Raw genomic sequence first — 17,658 nt, 5'->3', positions numbered from 1 at the left:
CAGAACAAATAGTGAAACGTTTCTCTGTGTGTGTGTAGACGGAACAGTCACCATCTAAAGATTGGGGGGGAGGGATAGCTCAGTGGTTTGAGCATTGGCCTGCTAAACCCAGGGTTGTGAGTTCAATTCTTGAGGGGGCCATTTAGGGATCTGGGGCAAAAATTGGGGATTGGTCCTGCTTTGAGCAGGGGGTTGGACTAGATGACCTCCTGAGGTCCCTTCCAACCCTGATATTCTATGAGTCTGTGTGATGACAGTCAAAGCTGGAAAAAAAAAGTTTCATTTCCATGAAAAGAGAGTGGTAAACCGCAACACCAAGTACAAATCTAATGTAATGTTGGTTTCTGTGGGCTTGTCTTCACTGCAGTGTTAGCCTGAGGTATAGCAAGCACACAACCCAACTCCCATCCACAAACACACATTTCTAAGTCAAATAAGTGGTGTTTTAAATCCTTGTTAGCTGGCCCATGCTGGGAGGAGTGGGTGGTTTTGAAGCTGAGGTGATGCTGACACACAAGCTAGTAATGGATTGAGGATGCCACTGCAAGCTGCAGCTCAAATGAGCTCCACTGCTAATCCAATCAGTGTGCTAATCAAGTCACTCTGCGGGTATATCTACACTGCAGCTGCGAGTGAGTCTCCCAACGCAGGCGAACAGACTCACACTAGAGGGGCTTGAGCTAGCATGCTAAAACTAGCCATGTGGACTACTACTGGCTCCTACAGAGACTCAGCCTAGCAACCTGAGCTCAGACCCAGAGTGTCGGGTGGGCGTGAGAGTCTGAGCTGCCATCAGAGCCACAGTGTCCACACTACTATATTTAGTGCTAGCTCAAGTCTGTCTGCCTGGGCAGGGAGGCTCATTCCCAGCTGCAGGATTAACAAACCATGTGTGACTTGAGTGTGTTTTTGCAGTGTGGCTGCTCTAACCAGAGCTAAGCGTGCCCGAGTGGAGTAACTAGAGTATAGTAACTCATACTCGTTGCAGTGAAGGGGCAAGCCCAGTGTACACAGCGCTGACGTGTTAAATCTATCAGTGAGTCTGTGTTCCACACATGCTTGTTGAATGCTAAATACATGGGACTGGCTGAAACAAAATTTGTAAGGCAGGAACTAGTTATTTAAAGCAAAAGCACAAACAGTTTGCATCCCAGGAATGGTGATGGCAGGTTGCAGAAACAATACAGTTGTCATTTAGCTAACAGAAGGGTACAAAAAGGAGACAAGGCAATGTGTATAGAGACTAATTGTTAGGTAAAACAAGCCTTAAACAGGTAAGACTGTCTGAATTCACTCCAGACCAGATTTGTCTTCTCTAACATCAACGCATGTATTATTCGTAAGCAAATCTGACCATATAGTTCTTATTAAGTTGTCCCTTAGCCAGATGTTTTTGTTTCTGCCATTAGAAAAATGTTAGAAGCAGGTTGAAAATGGTCCAGGAGTTCTTGTGTAGAGTTATTTTTGAAGGGTTCAGTCCTTCTACTTGCACCTTCTTGTGTTTCATTCTCAAAGACAGTGGCAGACTCACAGATAATCTTCACACCCATAGAGCTAGTGCTGTAAGGGATGGCAAAGTTCTCTTGTGTGAATTGAAAGTTACTCTGTTCTCATTTTCAATGTTCACACAGCGAAGTGAAGCTGACTGTGGCGTCTTTCCTATCTGACCGAATTGTGGATGAAATCCTGGATGCACTTTCACATTGCCATCATAAACTGGTGAGTGTTTGCACCAGTCCAAATAGTTCAGGGTGTCTTACCCGCACCACAGCATTCATGACTTGTTCACTTTCTTCTTCTCACAACTGCATTTCTAAATCTGCCTAATTTTCATCAGCAGCGTCATTTGAAACATGGTCATAAGGTGAGTAGTCCTAGTTTAAGGCGAAAACAGCCACAGAAGAAGCTGCATTATTTAGCTGCCTTACTATCTCTTGTATGAATTATCACATCTGAAACCAAAAATGGCTTTGCAAGAACATATAGTCACTAGTTAAGGAGACAACTACTGGCTGTCGCGGTGAGACATTAGGCATTGCGATTGAAATAAAGTCAGATTTCGTTCTGTAGGAGACTGTGGAGCAAGCTGTAGAGACCTTACTTCCCAAACCGGTGCATATTCTGAGGCTACTTCAGAAATGTGAGGTCTTAGTCTGGAAGATATATCTATGTAGAAGATAAAATGTTCAGCTATTTACTGGAAGACGTTCTGCTGTCAACCACTTAACTGTCGATGTACCTGCTTCCTGAAGATTAGAGAAGAAATAGTGCTGTATGTCTACAGATCAGTTTATGAGCTCCTGTACGTTAAATGTTATTTTTAGTGGAGAGGGAAGTAGATTATTGGACTCAGACCCAAGGTGAGGGTGGGAGTAGCTAATGCTGGATTGCACAGAGCTATATAAAAAGACTGGCAGCAATAGCAAAAAAAAAAAAAAAAATATTTCCAAAATTTTCCCAAAGTTCCACTGAGAGTCAACGCTCCAAGCGTAGGAGCAGTATTGGCAGCATTGTCAATAGAAGACAGATTTGTTTTACTATTATTGGTGCTCCTGCTGTTATGAAATGCTTCCTTTGTAGATCAAAGTATAAAGCTAGTGCATGCACAGACATTTGGAGAAAAACAGTAGTTCCACCTAGGAACTATCCAGTTAGATCTGTGTCTACCTTGTTTTCTATAGCACTGGCATGTTAAGGACCCTGGAGAGAGAGAATTTCATTAAAAACATTAATTTTAAGGCTTATTAAATATGCAACAAATTTTACATGTAGGGGAAATTTTACACCAAGTGTAATTAAAAACAGCTGAGGATTCATGTAGAGTCCTTTCTGAGATTATGAAAGGCTAGTCTCAAACAGAAACTTTTGTTTCAAGTGTGAATGCTTTAGGAACAAGCAAATTCAAATTGCCCTAAACCATATTAAGCCCAAGGTCAACCTATCTCCCATTCTATGTTGGAGCTTTAAAATCATACACAATATTAAGTGTAGTGTCACATTTCATTTTATATTGCAACCAGGTCTCTGATTATGGTATTTAGTGGGCATACAACACAATGTCACAATTTTTTTTACCACTTGCTGGCCACTATCTTGGGCCAGCCTGGCAGCAAGTGACTCTGTTGCATCAGTGACCAATCAGGGATCTTTACTGCCAAATTCAAACATCAGCAGCATCCTGAAAGTTCTTCTAAGCCCAAGGCAGAATCCAGAGAAAGAAGCACGAGAGAGATCTGATTTGTTATCGGACTGTTGCCCCAAGGAGGACTGTTACTGCAACCCCAAAGGGGCCAAAGTCACCACTACTGCATGAGGACTGACTGTTTAAAAATAACCAGCAACAACTCTCGGCTGGGTTGAATTGGGAAGCAGGAGGACCACAGCAGAAATCCAGACTTGAGACCAGCTCCCTGCCAGATAAACCCAACGCAAGATCTTGGAGCAGAAAAAAGCCCCTAAATCTGAACTGAAGAGACCCTGACTGGAGAGAAGCCAGCAGACGCCAATTAGAGGAACCCAAGGAGACTGCAAACAGGATGGGAATGATTCCTATTCCACAACTGAACGTGAAAGAAGATTCAGCAACATCAGTGACAGCATGCATACTGCTCACTGCAGCCTCTCAGTTCCCAGATGGCTGCCCTGATGTTTGTGAACATTGTTGGGCCATCAGTCAGAAAGCTTGGTCCAGAAAAATATATTGGATCAGTTCTTCTGAGTGGGAAAAGATGCCACTGTATGCAAAGCACACAGGAAAAGACAATCATAAAAAAACCTATGCGATCAACTGGTGGGCACATTTTGGTAGAGTGTACCCACACAGTTTCAATTCTGACCCTGGACTGAAACTGGGTTCAGTGTTCTCCCTTCACACCATCCTCTTCTTCTCATGCTTCCCATATGAATGTGCTCACAATCTTTAAAATACTAACTTTAGATATTTTCTATTGACAGTTCATCATAAGGCGAATCCAAAATGAGATCCTGTATTGACAAACATCTTAAACTGATTCAAGTAATACAAACCACAGAGGTGTAATGGATACTTTTCTCTTATTATACCCTTTGTCAGTGTTAACATTAGCAGGGAACATTTTCAGGTCAACATTCTAAGCATTATGTTTCATATATTTTAAGGCCAAAAGTGACAGTTAGATCACCTAGACTGACCTGCTGTATTTCAGAGATGATTACCTCTGTACTGAGCCCAATGATTTGTGTTGGACTAAAGCATATCTTCCAGAAAGGCATTCAGTCTTGACTTGAAGACATCAAGAAATGGAGAATCCACCACTTGCCTTGGTAGTTTTTCCAATGCTTAATTACCCCCACCATTAAAAATTTGTGCCTAATTTGAATTTGTCTGACTTCAGCTTCCAGCCATGGGTTCTTGTTATGCCCTTCTCTGTAAAACTAAAAAGCCCTTTAAAACTCAGTATTTTCTCCCCATTAAGGTAACTTTTTCCATCTTCTTTTAGATAAAATAAACAGACTGAGCTGATAAAGCTATGTCTATACTACAGAGCCCATGCCAGTATAGTCCCCTAACATAGATGCCGCTTACACCGTCAGAAGAAGTTTTTCTGCCAATGTAGGAACATCACCTCCCCAAACAAAGTTAGCTATATTGATAGAAGCATTCTTCTCTAAGCACAGGTGCATCTACACTGTAGGTTTCACACCCCTGATCAATATAGCTATCCTGATATAAGTTTTTAGTATAGACCATGCCAGAGACCCTGTAAGAAGTTCTCTACAGTCCTCAAATTTGTGTATCTCTTCTGCTTCCGCTCTAATTTGTCAATATATTTTTAAAATGTGGATAGTATTCCAGTATCCATCTCACCAATGCTGTATACAGAGGTAAAATCACCTCTGTATTCCTACTCACTTCTTCCCTGTTTACATCGCCAAGGATGTCATTAACCCTTTTTGTCACGGCAGCACAATAGGAACTTATGTTCAATTCCATGTTCATTATGAACCATAAGTCTTTTTCAGAGTCACTGTTTTCCAGGATAGAGTTTCCCATTCTGTAGATATGGCCTGCACTCTTTGTTCCTTAATAATATAGGTTCCTTAATAACCTTGCATTTGTCTGTAGTAAAATATCTTTTATTTGAATGGGCTCAGACTGGATTGCTCTGTATGACTGCCCTGTTCATTTAAGTATTTGTTACTTTTATGCAGTTACCTTTATCAACCTAGCATGTCATCTCATCAAAAAACAAAATCAGGTTCAGTTGACAAGATGTATTTTCCTCAAAACCATATTGACTGGCATTAATTATATTCCCATTCTTTGATTCCTTATAAATTTAATTCCATATCAGGTTTTCTGTTGTTTTGCCTAGGATAGATGTCAGGTTAGCTGGCCCATAGTTACCCTAGTAGTCCCACTTACCCTTTTGGAATATTGGCATAATGTTAATGCTCTTCCAGTGTTCTGGAATTTTCCTGGTATTCCAAGATTCATTAAAAGTTTAACCTCAGTGGGCCAGAGAGCTTCTTAGCCAACTCTTTTAGGATTCTTGGGCTCAAGTGATCCGGGCCTACTGATTTAAAAATGTTTCCTGAATAGATGCTGTTTAACATCCTCCTTTGTTACTAAAGTACTTCATCATCCTCATGTGATATGAGCCCATGATCCTACTTCTTTTCAAATATAGAACAGGAATATTTATTTAACACTTCTGCCTTCTCTGCATCATTAACCATTTTAATATCTCCTTCTAGTTATGGCCTGATACTGTTTTTAGATTTATTTTGTTCCTAGTATACTTTTTTTAAAAACTCCTCCCTAGCCCTGCCAGACATAGATTTATCCCTGATGTCTTTAGCTTCCCTTATTAATTTTCTACACTTCATAATTTCTAATTTATACTGATTGCTATATAATTCCCCCTTTTTCTATTTGTTTGAGAGAAAAACAGGGTAACTTTGAGTAAATACCATCCTGGTTCAGCGAGAAGTGAAGGCAGCAATTAGATATATTTATTTAGATATAATTATTGTAAAAATATAGTATTTACATTTACCCAAAATTGTCCTTTTTCTTGATTATATTTCATGGCTTTTTGGCCATCTAATAAACTCTTCTTAAAGAACATCCCAATCAGTTTTACTCATGATTTTCCCCAGCTGTGAGACATTAGCCCTTTTAAAACACCAAGTGTTGTCTTCTGTTTTGCCCATATTAAATATAATCAAATCAGGATTACTGGGCCGTAGGCAGCCACTAGCTTCCAGTCCAGTGATTCATTCTTCATTATCCATCATAATGAGGTCCAAAATAATTACCCCATTTTGCCCGCACATTTTTTTATATTAGAGAAGATGCAGCACTTGTGATTCCTACATTTATTAGTGAAAATCATTCAATCCTCCTTTTTTTCACCAGTTGAGTATGCTAGCAATTTGTACATTCGTCACAGTAGTTTTTAAATGAAATGGCTTAGAAATATTAGGTATGGTATGAGGTTTTTTCCTCCTTTGGGTGATTTTATTTCCACAGTCCAGATAAGCAGAATCTCTTACTATGTGATTCTCTCTTATTAGCCCTGTTTTCTCCCCTCCTCCTTCCCTACCATCCAGTGTTGTGTGATGAGGGAATAGTTCTACAGGAAGATGCGGGAGGGCCTCCAATGCAAACAGTTGAGCTCACCCATTGTTCACCACCTATCATCACCTGCAGTGCACAACCACTCTGTTTAGTTTTTGTTGTTCGTTTTTAAAGATTTCTGATCAGTAGTTTCATCTCTTGACCCTTGTCTCTAGGCTGACCATTTGACCAGACGTGGTAAACCACTTCCACATCAGGAGTCACTGGAGATTGAATTAGCTGAAGAGAAACCAACTAAGCGCTCCACCATCACAGTAGAAGATTTGACTGAGATAGAACGTTTGGAGGATCTAGACACTTGTATGGTAAGACACTTTTCTTCAGTCCAATGGGTAAAAATCTAATCTTAAAAACGTCCTTATGCAAATTTCAGTGGGCAGTTTTTATTACATCAGCAGAATGAAATTAGGAATTTGGCTCAATAAATGTAAATAGTTGTATGTAAAACAAAAAATTATCCAAACCAGGTATCATAGATGAGTGGAAGGAAAACCCTTGCCTTTGTTCCATTATCCCTTTTCTTGGTATCTGTTCAGACATATTTGCTTGTAAGATAACCTCTCTTGCCCATGTTCATACAATACTGCTAATATAACCGATACCTCTTCTGCAGAGATTCTAGTATATGGCGCTGCGATGGCAGCAATAAATCAGACTATGCTACTTTGGCATGCTGTTTCCTGTCACAATATGCTTCTCTCTGCCTCTGTCATCGTGCCACTTGACACTAATCCATCAAGGTAGATAGTGGGCTTTTTGAGACCCAGAGGTAAACTGATGGCCATGAACTGCAGATGATTTTTTTTATATATGGAGGAAGTCTGAAACTCTTGCACATGTAATAAGGCTACAAAGGATGTAGATCTAATGATGGTGTTGGGTGAGATTTTCAAAAGCACCTGCATGCGTTAGGAGCACATCCCATTGAAATTCAATGGGACTAGTGCGGTAAATCACTCAAAAGCTTTATATATAGTTTTTGCATAAACGTTTTAAATAAATTACCTCTGGTCTCCATGCCATATCTTGAATCTTTACAGATGCACTCCAGTAGGCTGCCAATTATAGTTAATATTCGTTACCCTATTTCTTTTCCAACTCATTGTGGACATTTTTTGCTCAGTGTCTTGTTTGCTGTAGAGGTGACATCCATTGGAGGCAGCAACTTAAATTAACTATAGTATCCACTCCCATGCCTGGCACCTCACCAGAGTTTGCTTTGGTGCCGCATGTGTCTCCGACACCAGCAAATCCCATTTTCCTCCCTTTGGGGCATTGGCTGTTACAAGGGTCATCAAAGATTCTCATTACCAGTCCTCTTGAGTTCCAGAAGCTTTCTGCAGCCAACTGTCAGTTTAGGTGTTTAGTGATTGCGCTTAATGGTGGCCCTGAGGGACAACGTCATAAGACACGTCACACTTCAGCACAAGCTTGATTGTGCCTGTAAATGAACTTGAACGTACCAGATTAGTATGCAGAAATCTATGGTAATTGAAATTTCTGCTCTTAGAATTGTACTTTCAATATGAAAATGCTCTCCCGGTAGGGTTTTTTAAAGCAAACATAGCCCTTGTCTCTGTCATCATACAGTGTATGTAAGGGGACCATGCTAGTGTTTTATCTTTTTCTTTGCTCAAGTTTAAAAAAAAAAAAAGGAAAATATGAAGTCACATATTAAATATTAACTGTTTGTACCTTACCTAGAGCAGCTGTTTTGAAGAGTATTTAATATCCCTGTTTTCCTCCCCATTCATACAACTTAATCACATGGCTGAACCCCTTTTGTAATTCTGATTCTCATTGACATCCACTTGCTATGGGGAATGAAATTATATTTCAGATAAATACACTGTATACAGGAGCTCTGATCGCCCATGGTGCTGAAAACTCCATTTGTTCAAAAATTAAAATGTATCCAGTTTCAAATATATATATTCTTGAGCTGAGAAATTCATATAAGGGCTGTTTTTGCAAACTGTGTGCCTTCATTTTGCATTGTGGTATTGATTGCACTTGTATAGGAGACAAACTGAGAGACAAACTCAGTAATGTGGGCATACCAGCCTTGCACAGTGCTGGTGTCAGTTTGTTGATGTTATAAGTGTCCTAAGAATAGATATCTTCGCTTCTAATTCCATCCAGTTTAGCTTATATCATGGATGTTTCCAGATGGGTCTATTTTAGCTGTATGAATTCCATATATACTTCAGACATGGCCCTTGAAAAAATGTGGATATAGAATCAATGTGGTAAAAGAAAGGTTTCCATTATATTAGTTTCATAGTTTTCCCAAAGCCATTTATGTATAGTTAGAAAAGTTCGTCCTGTGGGGCCCCTTTTTATATGGCATCAGAGAAACTTTGGGAATTAGTCCATGCAAGAAACAAATATATTAATGAAAGGTTCTAAGAGGGAATAAAAAATGCACATGATTTATGAACCATAACTTAGTTTATTTTATTATCATTGAATGAGAAATAGTAGCTTACCCCAAAGTTTCTAAAACTTTGTTAATTATATAGATCATTAGCTTGTTTGTCCATTAAACATCTGTTTAAGGTAGGGTTTTTTTTGTGCTGGCAGCCTAAATGCTCCAACAGACCAGAGCTGTGTGAAATATTCTCTTCAGATCTCAAACTCATTCATGCTGAATTTGGGTTCGGTGCTCAGCCTGAACCTGAGCCCGGGCTTTCCACTGACATCTATCCCTTTGCCCCAACAAGCTCCAAAGACACCTGTGGTAGAGGAAGCCAAGGAATTGTTGGAGAGGGAAATATAAGTGGTGAACTTGAAACTGCCAATGTTCTAGAGGGGCTAGTTGACGACCATCTGCAAATGGGACCCTGCCATGTTTGGGCAGCCCTGTGAGATATATATTTAGATACAGTCAGGATGAGGAATGGTCTCCACCAGCCCAGTCCAGAGAAGAGAGCTGCTATTCATTTCTGAACTTTCTGTATCAGACAACAGAATAGAAAGGAGTGCAAGGAATGTGGCTTTGAAAATGACTATTTAAAATAGAGATTTGAGTTTTATTTCCAGTATCTGCCTGTAAAGAATTAGAAAGAGTTTAACACTGTACATTTACAATGCTTCAGAAGTTATTCAGACTTGATTCCTAGACAACATGTCATTATGGCCACAACCCAATAATCTGAATGACTCGTCAGCCGCGGGAGAACTTGCCATTCTATTCTGGAGAGCACTGGGAATGAGTGAATGGTCCAATATAGAGCAGGATAGCTTGATCATTATTGACCTGGGAGTTTCTGATCGCCCTGAGTTGTAATACAGTAAATTGATGCTACCCTAATCTGCAACTATCATACTTGTCTAAATTTTAATTAGAGCTGTATTTATCTAAGGGCCTATTATGATCAAAGTTGTGTGTAAGTAAGATTGAATGTGACAGCTTTGTTGTTTTATGCAAAAGGCCACTTAGTCTGCTCAGATGAAAGGAATAGGCATAGACTTTTTGAAAGATTTGAGTCGGTAATGAAGGTTGACTTAACTTAATAAAATTATGTTTTCTCACATTTTCTAGATGTGTGAGACAAGATTGACACTTTTTAAGGAACAATGCATTTTACCACTGGCTTAAGATAAATTACCCATTTTAACCTAAGTAGAATATCAAGCACATCTGCATATGTAATTTTTTCAGCAGACTGACTGATTAACCTTTCCTACAAAAGGGAACTATGTACATTATTTGTTCATCCTTTATTCTTTCAACACAGGAATTATTCTGCCGCAGGACTGTAGTTTTTAAAGGATGCTTGAAAGCTGATCTTCTTTAGAATGGACAAAATATAGCTATATTTCCAAGAAAATTATTAAGCTATTTGAATATTTTTCCCCCTAGAATATTAAGAAATAATCATTTTTGAGCTTTTATTTAAAAAGCAGAGAAGTTATGAGTAGCATATATCCTGTACTAGAAGACCGTCACATGTTAGTGATCTTGAAAATACCCATTCTAACAACATAACGTTGTTACTCTCAGTAATACAGAGTGCAGGGCTAGTCTAAGATAGTTTCCCAAGAGAAAAGCAGGCAATCTGTTTATTTACATTCCTCTGGTATAATAATAATAATTAATAGGAAATTATTTCAAAAAATGTCAAAGAACTGTAGGTTGTAGCATATGTATCTGTTTGTGAAATCCTTTTAATAATGTTCCTGTGAAAGAGTCAAATGTTTGGGCTGTGAATTATGAATTCACTAGCTGTTTGTGTAACCTATGCCTGCTGGGTGTGGTGCTCTGTCCCCCTCTAGTGACACCTAGATCACTTAAAGATTAATGAATCTGCTACAGCCTTAGCCAAGAGCTGTGTGGCTTTTAGCTCATGCAGTAGAGACTCATATACTAAGCTTCAGAGATCCCAGGTTCAATCCCGCCCGCTGATAACTGGTTACATTCGCCGCTAATAAAAATGGCCTGCCTCAATGAATATCAAATCTGTTCTTTTAATACCATAAGTAGACGATGGTGACTCTATAGGAAGATGAAGGACCGGTAGAAAACTTTAATGAAATGTAAGCAATAGCTTAATATTGTAGTGTTTCAGTGATACTGCAAGATAAAGAACAATTTCTGTAAAGGAACAGAAGACTAGGGGAAAAATAGCACTTACTTGCTTTGGGATATACTAAAGAGCAATTGTGGCACAGATCTAGCACATAGGTTCAACCTCCTGCAATGGACTCATGATCCTGGAAGTCTTGGAAGATAAGACAAACGTTTACTTCTCTGCTTTCAGAGCCAAATATAAAACACACTTCTGTAACCTACATTTCCCACAATAACACATTAAATAAAAATTCACAAAGCACCAAAAATCAGCCCTTTCTGACTGTGGAGGAAAGAGAATGAGCAATATATCTGGTATAATTTTGGAAAGTGTTGTGATGTGGTATATTGATTGGGGCAGATAAGAACAAAGCTAGTGGCTGTCAGTGTATTTACAGTGACTCTCCACTGATACCCTGTCCTCCCACACCTCTGTCTTATCACTTCCCATTTGTCTGCTTTTTCACCTGCTGAGTAATTGACTGAATCCTACATCTTGCATGACTTGCATCCGATGAAGTGAGCTGTAGCTCATGAAAGCTCATGCTCAAATAAATTGGTTAGTCTCTAAGGTGCCACAAGTACTCCTTTTCTTTTTGTGAATCCTACATTGTGAGCTCTCTGTAGCAGGGACTTTCTTTGCTGTCTGTGCAGTGCCTAGTACAGTGGAGTCCCAATTCTTGCTTGGGATCCTTGTGTACCACTGCAGTAGAAATAATTAATGGTATTACTACCGCTTGTATACGCTAGCAGTGATGAGATCTGGAATCTATCACATCAGTAGTACTTTGCTTCTAGCCCTCATTTGTTTCTGTCCCCCACCTTATTGTCTGTTCTGGAAGTTATGGCTGAATGGTTTTGAAGGATTTTGAGATTTTAATTTTTGGAAAACGGAGACTATTTTTATAAAATGGGGCTCCTTGCGAGCACTACTATCTAGGGGAGGTGTAATGTGCTTTGGCATTGCAGATCTAGCTTTTTTGTGGTGGTATAGTTCAAGCAAGAGACTTTTGTCTCTGCAGTTTCTCCAGATTCAAAAGGAGTTGCACAGATAAAGAAAAGCTTAAAAATGGTATATTGTCTCATGGCATTATTTTGTACCACTCCTTATGGGTCCTTGATTGGTTAACTTTTCCACTGACTCTAAAGCCAGGGGTTCTCAATCTTTCTCACATTGTAAACCCATAGTCCCTCACAGGTAGTCCCCTGCACATACACACCAGAATCCTATGTGCTGATTCCCAGAGCACTTTTACGAGTCACTTTAGAATCTGGCACAATAGCATATGGGGACATTCCTGGAATCCAGGGAGGATCGATCACAAATGATAGAGCAAATCTACTTCACAGGAAGATCAATGTAAACAACGCAGGGAGGTTAATAATACCTCTGCCTCCCCCACATTCAGGACAACTTCTGAAGACACTCCTGGGACTCATGATCCATGATTCTGTGTCCATAAGCTTTTTTTCCAGGTATACAGTGCCATCTGAGAAATCAAAAGACAGTTGGAACTTGCATGAAAGTTGACAGTTTTGCAGAATCCTATAGATGTCCCATTCATTTTCAAACGTTAGGAATATGCTAATACAGTGGAGTCACGTCTTATGCGGGGGTTAGGTTCTAAAGTTAGCGTAAGCCTCGTGTACTTGGCCTTGAAACAGTGAATCACGCCTTGGTCGCGAGGTTGGAGGATGGAGGTGGTATTGGTGAGGAGAAAGACAACTTCAACGTCGTTATGTGCAAACTGGAATGCCTCAGGATGGCCAGGAGCATTGTCTACGATCAGCAACACTTTAAAGTCAAGTCCTTTCTCTTCGAGGTACCGCTTGACCTCCGGAGTGAAACACTTGTGGAACCAATCCAGAAATAATGCTGCCGTCACCCAAGCCTTTTTATTTGATTGCCAGAACACAGGCAGGAGATTTTTGTTCTTGCCTTTTAGGGCACGGGGATTTGCAGCCCTGTAGAGCAAGCCTGGCTTTATTAAATGCCCAGGCGCATTGCCACAAAAAATGCAGTCACATGGTCTTTAACTGCTTTGAAGCCAGGAGTTTTTCTTTCTGATTTCGAAGTGTAAGTGCGGTTGGGCATTTTTTCCAGAAGAGCCCAGTCTTGTCAGTATTAAAAACTTGTTCCGGAAGATAGCCCTTTTCTTTGATTGTTCGGGGTAGGCTTTTGCTGCCTCTTCATTTGCAGATGCAGCTTCACCAGTAGTTTGCACGTTTTTGAGGTTGAAGCGGTTGCTAAAACTGTTAAGCCAACCTTGGCTGGCTTTGAATTCCTTCTCATCAGAAGGCTGTCCCTCTTCGGCGGGAGGTTTGAACAGCGCATAGAGGCTAAGAGCCTTTTCTCACAATGTGTTGTCATCGATAGGCACACATTTACGGTTCGTGTCTTCCAGCCATAAGTTTAATGCCTTTCCAGGTGTTGAGTTGTGCGGGGAGTGAAGCCAAGTCATGATGTCACTTCCCCTCTTTATAATTTCTTCCAGCTTTCTGGAAAGATCTTTTGCTATGGTGTGGGTCAAGCAGTCTCCATTTTCTCTGTGCTCTCTCTGAGAAGTCTTCTGAGATGATCACTGGGAGAGTGGATTCCCTTCAATGGGCCATCAGTGCATCTGGCTACTCCATTGTTGTACCTAAAAGGCTGGTTGTGGGTGTTCCCAACCTCACAATATATTTCAGTAATACACCCATAGAAAAACTTCATAATCTCACATACAATGACAGCACATACAATCCAACAGGATATTAATGTTCAACGGATCAGTACTTTAAAAATGATACCTCACAAGGCATGCTTTGTACAAAACACATCATAATTATATGCCAGTGGTGAATTTGGGGGTTCCAGGGTGCTGCTTTGAGGTACAGAGTGCCACACATACCCACAGGGTGGGCAAGCAAGGTGGTCTCGGTTGCCAACTTCCAGAGGGCACCACCATGCTGCTGGGCTATTTTCCCTTATGCTCTGATTGGCCGGCCTTTATTTTTATTTTTTGGGGCCCTGCTGCTGTGTTGGTGGGGCACTGAAAATATTTTCAACCCTCAGAGTCAAAACAGCTAGAGGTGGACCTGCATGCCCATTAAATTTTTAGGCTACAATTTTCAAAAGTCACTAATGACTTCAGGTTTCCAACTTGAGACACTTTAAAGAGACTTGACTTTCAGAAAGTGTTGTATACCCAGCCTCTGCAAATCAGGTTCCTTTAAGGTGTCTGAAGTTGGGAACCCACAATTATAAGACTTGTTAAAATCTTGTTCTCAGTCTCTATGGGGTTGAGAGAGGAAACACATTAAAATTGTAATACTGGACAATTCAGGTACACAGCGGTACTGTATGTTTTCCTAAATCTAGCTCAAATTTCTGTGTCAGATTCTACCTTCCTTGTGATCTATTCTAGTTATTGGCCTGTCATGAAATACATTCAGAATGCAAGAAACTGTTTTCAATAACAATCAACTACACCTGATGAAAAAGGTATCTCCACTTTTCTAACTAGAACATGAATTGTGTAGTGCTGATATTGGATATTTTTTACCTTAAGGCACTTTGTTGTCACGAGCTTTGGCAGTGATCCCTCAGGTCTGATCCTTTCTTTTTCCCCAGAAAGCTCAGGTTTTGTAACAGAAGAGTGTGTAGTTGCCTGTTTTATGGTGGTATCTAGCTTATTAATATTGACTTTGTCACTTATTGCCAGTTTGATTGTTGGCTCATTCTTGTGGGTTTTTTTAAATGAGTCCAATGATCATCCATCATTGGCTCACTCTTGTGGGATTTTTACTGCACTGCATATTTTCAAGGGGAGGGTTTTACACATAAGTTAGGACATTCTGATTCAATTAATGTCTAACACATTGGTTCTCAGCAAGGGGTACGTGTATCCCTGGGGGTACTTAGAGGTCTTCCAGGGGTACGTCAACTCATCTAGATATTTGCATAGTTTTACAACAGGCTACATAAAAAGCCCTGGCGAAGTCAGTACAAACTAAAATTTCATACAGACAATGACTTGTTTATACTACTCTATATACTATATGCTGAAATGTAAGTACAATATTTATATTCCAATTGGTTTATTTTATAATTACTGTACATTGTAAAAATTAGAAAGTGAGTAATTTTTCAGTAATGTGCTATAACACTTTTATTTTTATGTCTGATTTTTAAGCAAGTAGTTTGTAAGTGAGATGAAACTTGGGGGTACGCAAGACAAATCAGACTCCTGAAAGGGGTACAGTAGTCTGGAAAGGTTGAGAACCACTGGTCTAGCAAGCTCACCCTCTTCTAGTGATTGAGGAGCTTTCTGTTCTGATTTGCAGCATGGGCCTTTTCACATCCTTTTAACTCCTTTAGTGTCTCACTTGATTGGTTTGGCCCAGATTATATATCTGGTTTGTTCAAGGCAACCTAGTTGGCCCCAGAATTCTATGGTATCTTTTAAAAAAATAGGAGAGAAACAGTTCTTTCCTACTCCTAGTAGTCCATGTGCACTCACTTTGGTTTCTACCTTAAATTGTGCTTTGCCAGGAATGAGAGGAGGATGTCTGATTCTTTTTACTATACTAAATTTCTATCTCCAGACAGTGTGGGCAGAGAATAGTAGCTCACAGGAGGAGGAGGGAAAGAGGAAAAAGAGGATGTCTATAATGGGAGGCAATGGAGAAAGAAATTAGCCATTTTTTAAAGTGGAGGTGGATTAATATGATTCTATTAAAACAAAATCATGTGGAAATAGAGGGGGAAAACCAGGAACAGCAAATAGTCCATTTCTTCCGCCCTTATTCAGGTTCTGAAGAACCTTACTCCATGTATAGTCCCATTAGAAAAGGTGGGGGTATTAGTGCAGTATGATGTTGCTCCACGTGAGTAAATGTGGCAGAATCCATATAAAAATTATGCATTGGAAAGGGAAAAGGGGACTAGAATATTGAATTTAAATGAAAATAACAAAAATTGGGTAACATTTAGAATAGGAATAAGCAGAGGGTGGTTTTGTTTCTTTAAGACAAAGTGTTAACAGCATTAAACAAACAAAAACAAGACTGGGGGACAGATATATAGAAAATGTCCTGTTCAAAACAGAATGGAATGTGACTTCAGCTCTTAAATTCCAATCATGAGTAGAGTCCCATAGTGCAGTCTTTAAGTATTCCAGGGAAAGTTCAGGTCCATGTGTTGTAATATAACTCTGAGTAATTGCAGCCTGTGGCTACATTTTGTTCATTACCTAGCCTATCAATTCTTGGCTTACAGAAGATGAGGTCTTTCCTTTTGGACAGAAGTACCCATTCTCTATCATGTCTAACTTATTTTAAGACTATATGCTGTCTCATGGACATCTGCCTAGGTAGGGAAATCTCAATTAAGGATAAAATTCACAACCCCTAAACACAGAGTCAGCACAAGGCTTATGCACCACTCAGTCATATTGAAAACCTCATGTAGTGCTCAAGGTGGACTTGAGTGAAGTGTAGGCCTCATGTTTTCCCTCTTTATAGGGGTCAACTTCACCCTCAGGGCTTGATCTGGCTCCTATTGAAGTCTGTGGCAAAACTCCTGTTGATTTCTGTGGTGTAGGATCAGGGCTAAGGGAATATTAGACACACTTAAGCTGGAGACCGGGGTATAGGATCCTTCAAGGTAGGAGGGTCCCAGAGCTTGGGCTGAGCCCAAACCGTTTACACCACAATTAAACAACCCCTTAGCCCAAGTCCCTCCCACCTGAGTAAGCTGGCACAGGCCAGCCGTGGGCATCTAATTGCAGCGTAGACGTACCCATAGACTTCAGAGGGGTTGAGATTTTTATTTTATTTTTTGTGTGTTGATATTTAGTAAGGATGTCTTAGAAGTGACCTAGAGGATTCAGGATTATCTGTATGCTAGGAAGATATACCTGACAGCCTCTTGTGACTGGTACATTTTGTGCCTTGAGGAGCACATTGGCTCGGTTAACGTGTTTTTTTTCAAGGATACTGCCTCAAATCATAATGTTCTGAGCAAAGAGGCTGCTAAGCCATTCACTGCTCCAAGTAATCTAGGTCTGGTTCAGTGGCATGAGCCTCCTTTGTGTCTGAAATGTCATAGCTTTCAGAGCACAAAACCTCCGAGGATCTACCGATGGTGAGGAGGTTACTGGCGTTTATGCCTTGGTGACTATTGTTCAGTTCAATAGTTATGTCATTCTGAGCATAGAAAAGAGAGAGACAAAAATAATTCTCTCTCTCCAGTTCAGGATCTAGTGCTGCCATGATATCCACACTCACACGTGGCCAAATAAATCAGATCCTTTTTACAAGCATTAATATCCACCCTGTGAGCTCAGAAGCATGAGGAAAGGCATGTGACTGGTTCCCCCTGGGGTGCCACCTGAAACTGGGGTACCACTGAGCCCCCCTGACCCAGAAGCCTGGGCTCCCTTTACACTGTACTGCTGTGTCCAGCCTTCACTTTAACCAG

The 17,658-nt window shown here is 40.2% G+C and overlaps 1 protein-coding gene across 5 annotated transcripts in view; it reads left to right on the top strand.

Annotated features, from left to right (window-relative positions):
- CARMIL1 (capping protein regulator and myosin 1 linker 1) overlaps positions 1-17,658 on the top strand; it is a 254,387-nt gene that overhangs the window by 191,647 nt on the left and 45,082 nt on the right. For all 5 annotated transcript variants that reach the window (XR_012157297.1, XM_073331850.1, XM_073331849.1 and 2 more), the window contains 2 exons: positions 1,632-1,719; positions 6,778-6,927. Coding sequence is in view for 4 of the 5 variants with exons in the window: in XM_073331850.1 (XP_073187951.1) it covers positions 1,632-1,719; positions 6,778-6,927 (238 nt within the window). In the remaining variant the exon portion in view is untranslated. The remainder of the gene's footprint in view (positions 1-1,631; positions 1,720-6,777; positions 6,928-17,658) is intronic.

This window comes from Lepidochelys kempii, chromosome 2, assembly GCF_965140265.1.
Source record: "Lepidochelys kempii isolate rLepKem1 chromosome 2, rLepKem1.hap2, whole genome shotgun sequence".
NCBI classification, from domain to species: Eukaryota; Metazoa; Chordata; order Testudines; family Cheloniidae; genus Lepidochelys; species Lepidochelys kempii.
Note: the sequence above shows the minus strand (reverse complement) of the source record. Positions and strands in the feature narration are given on the sequence as shown.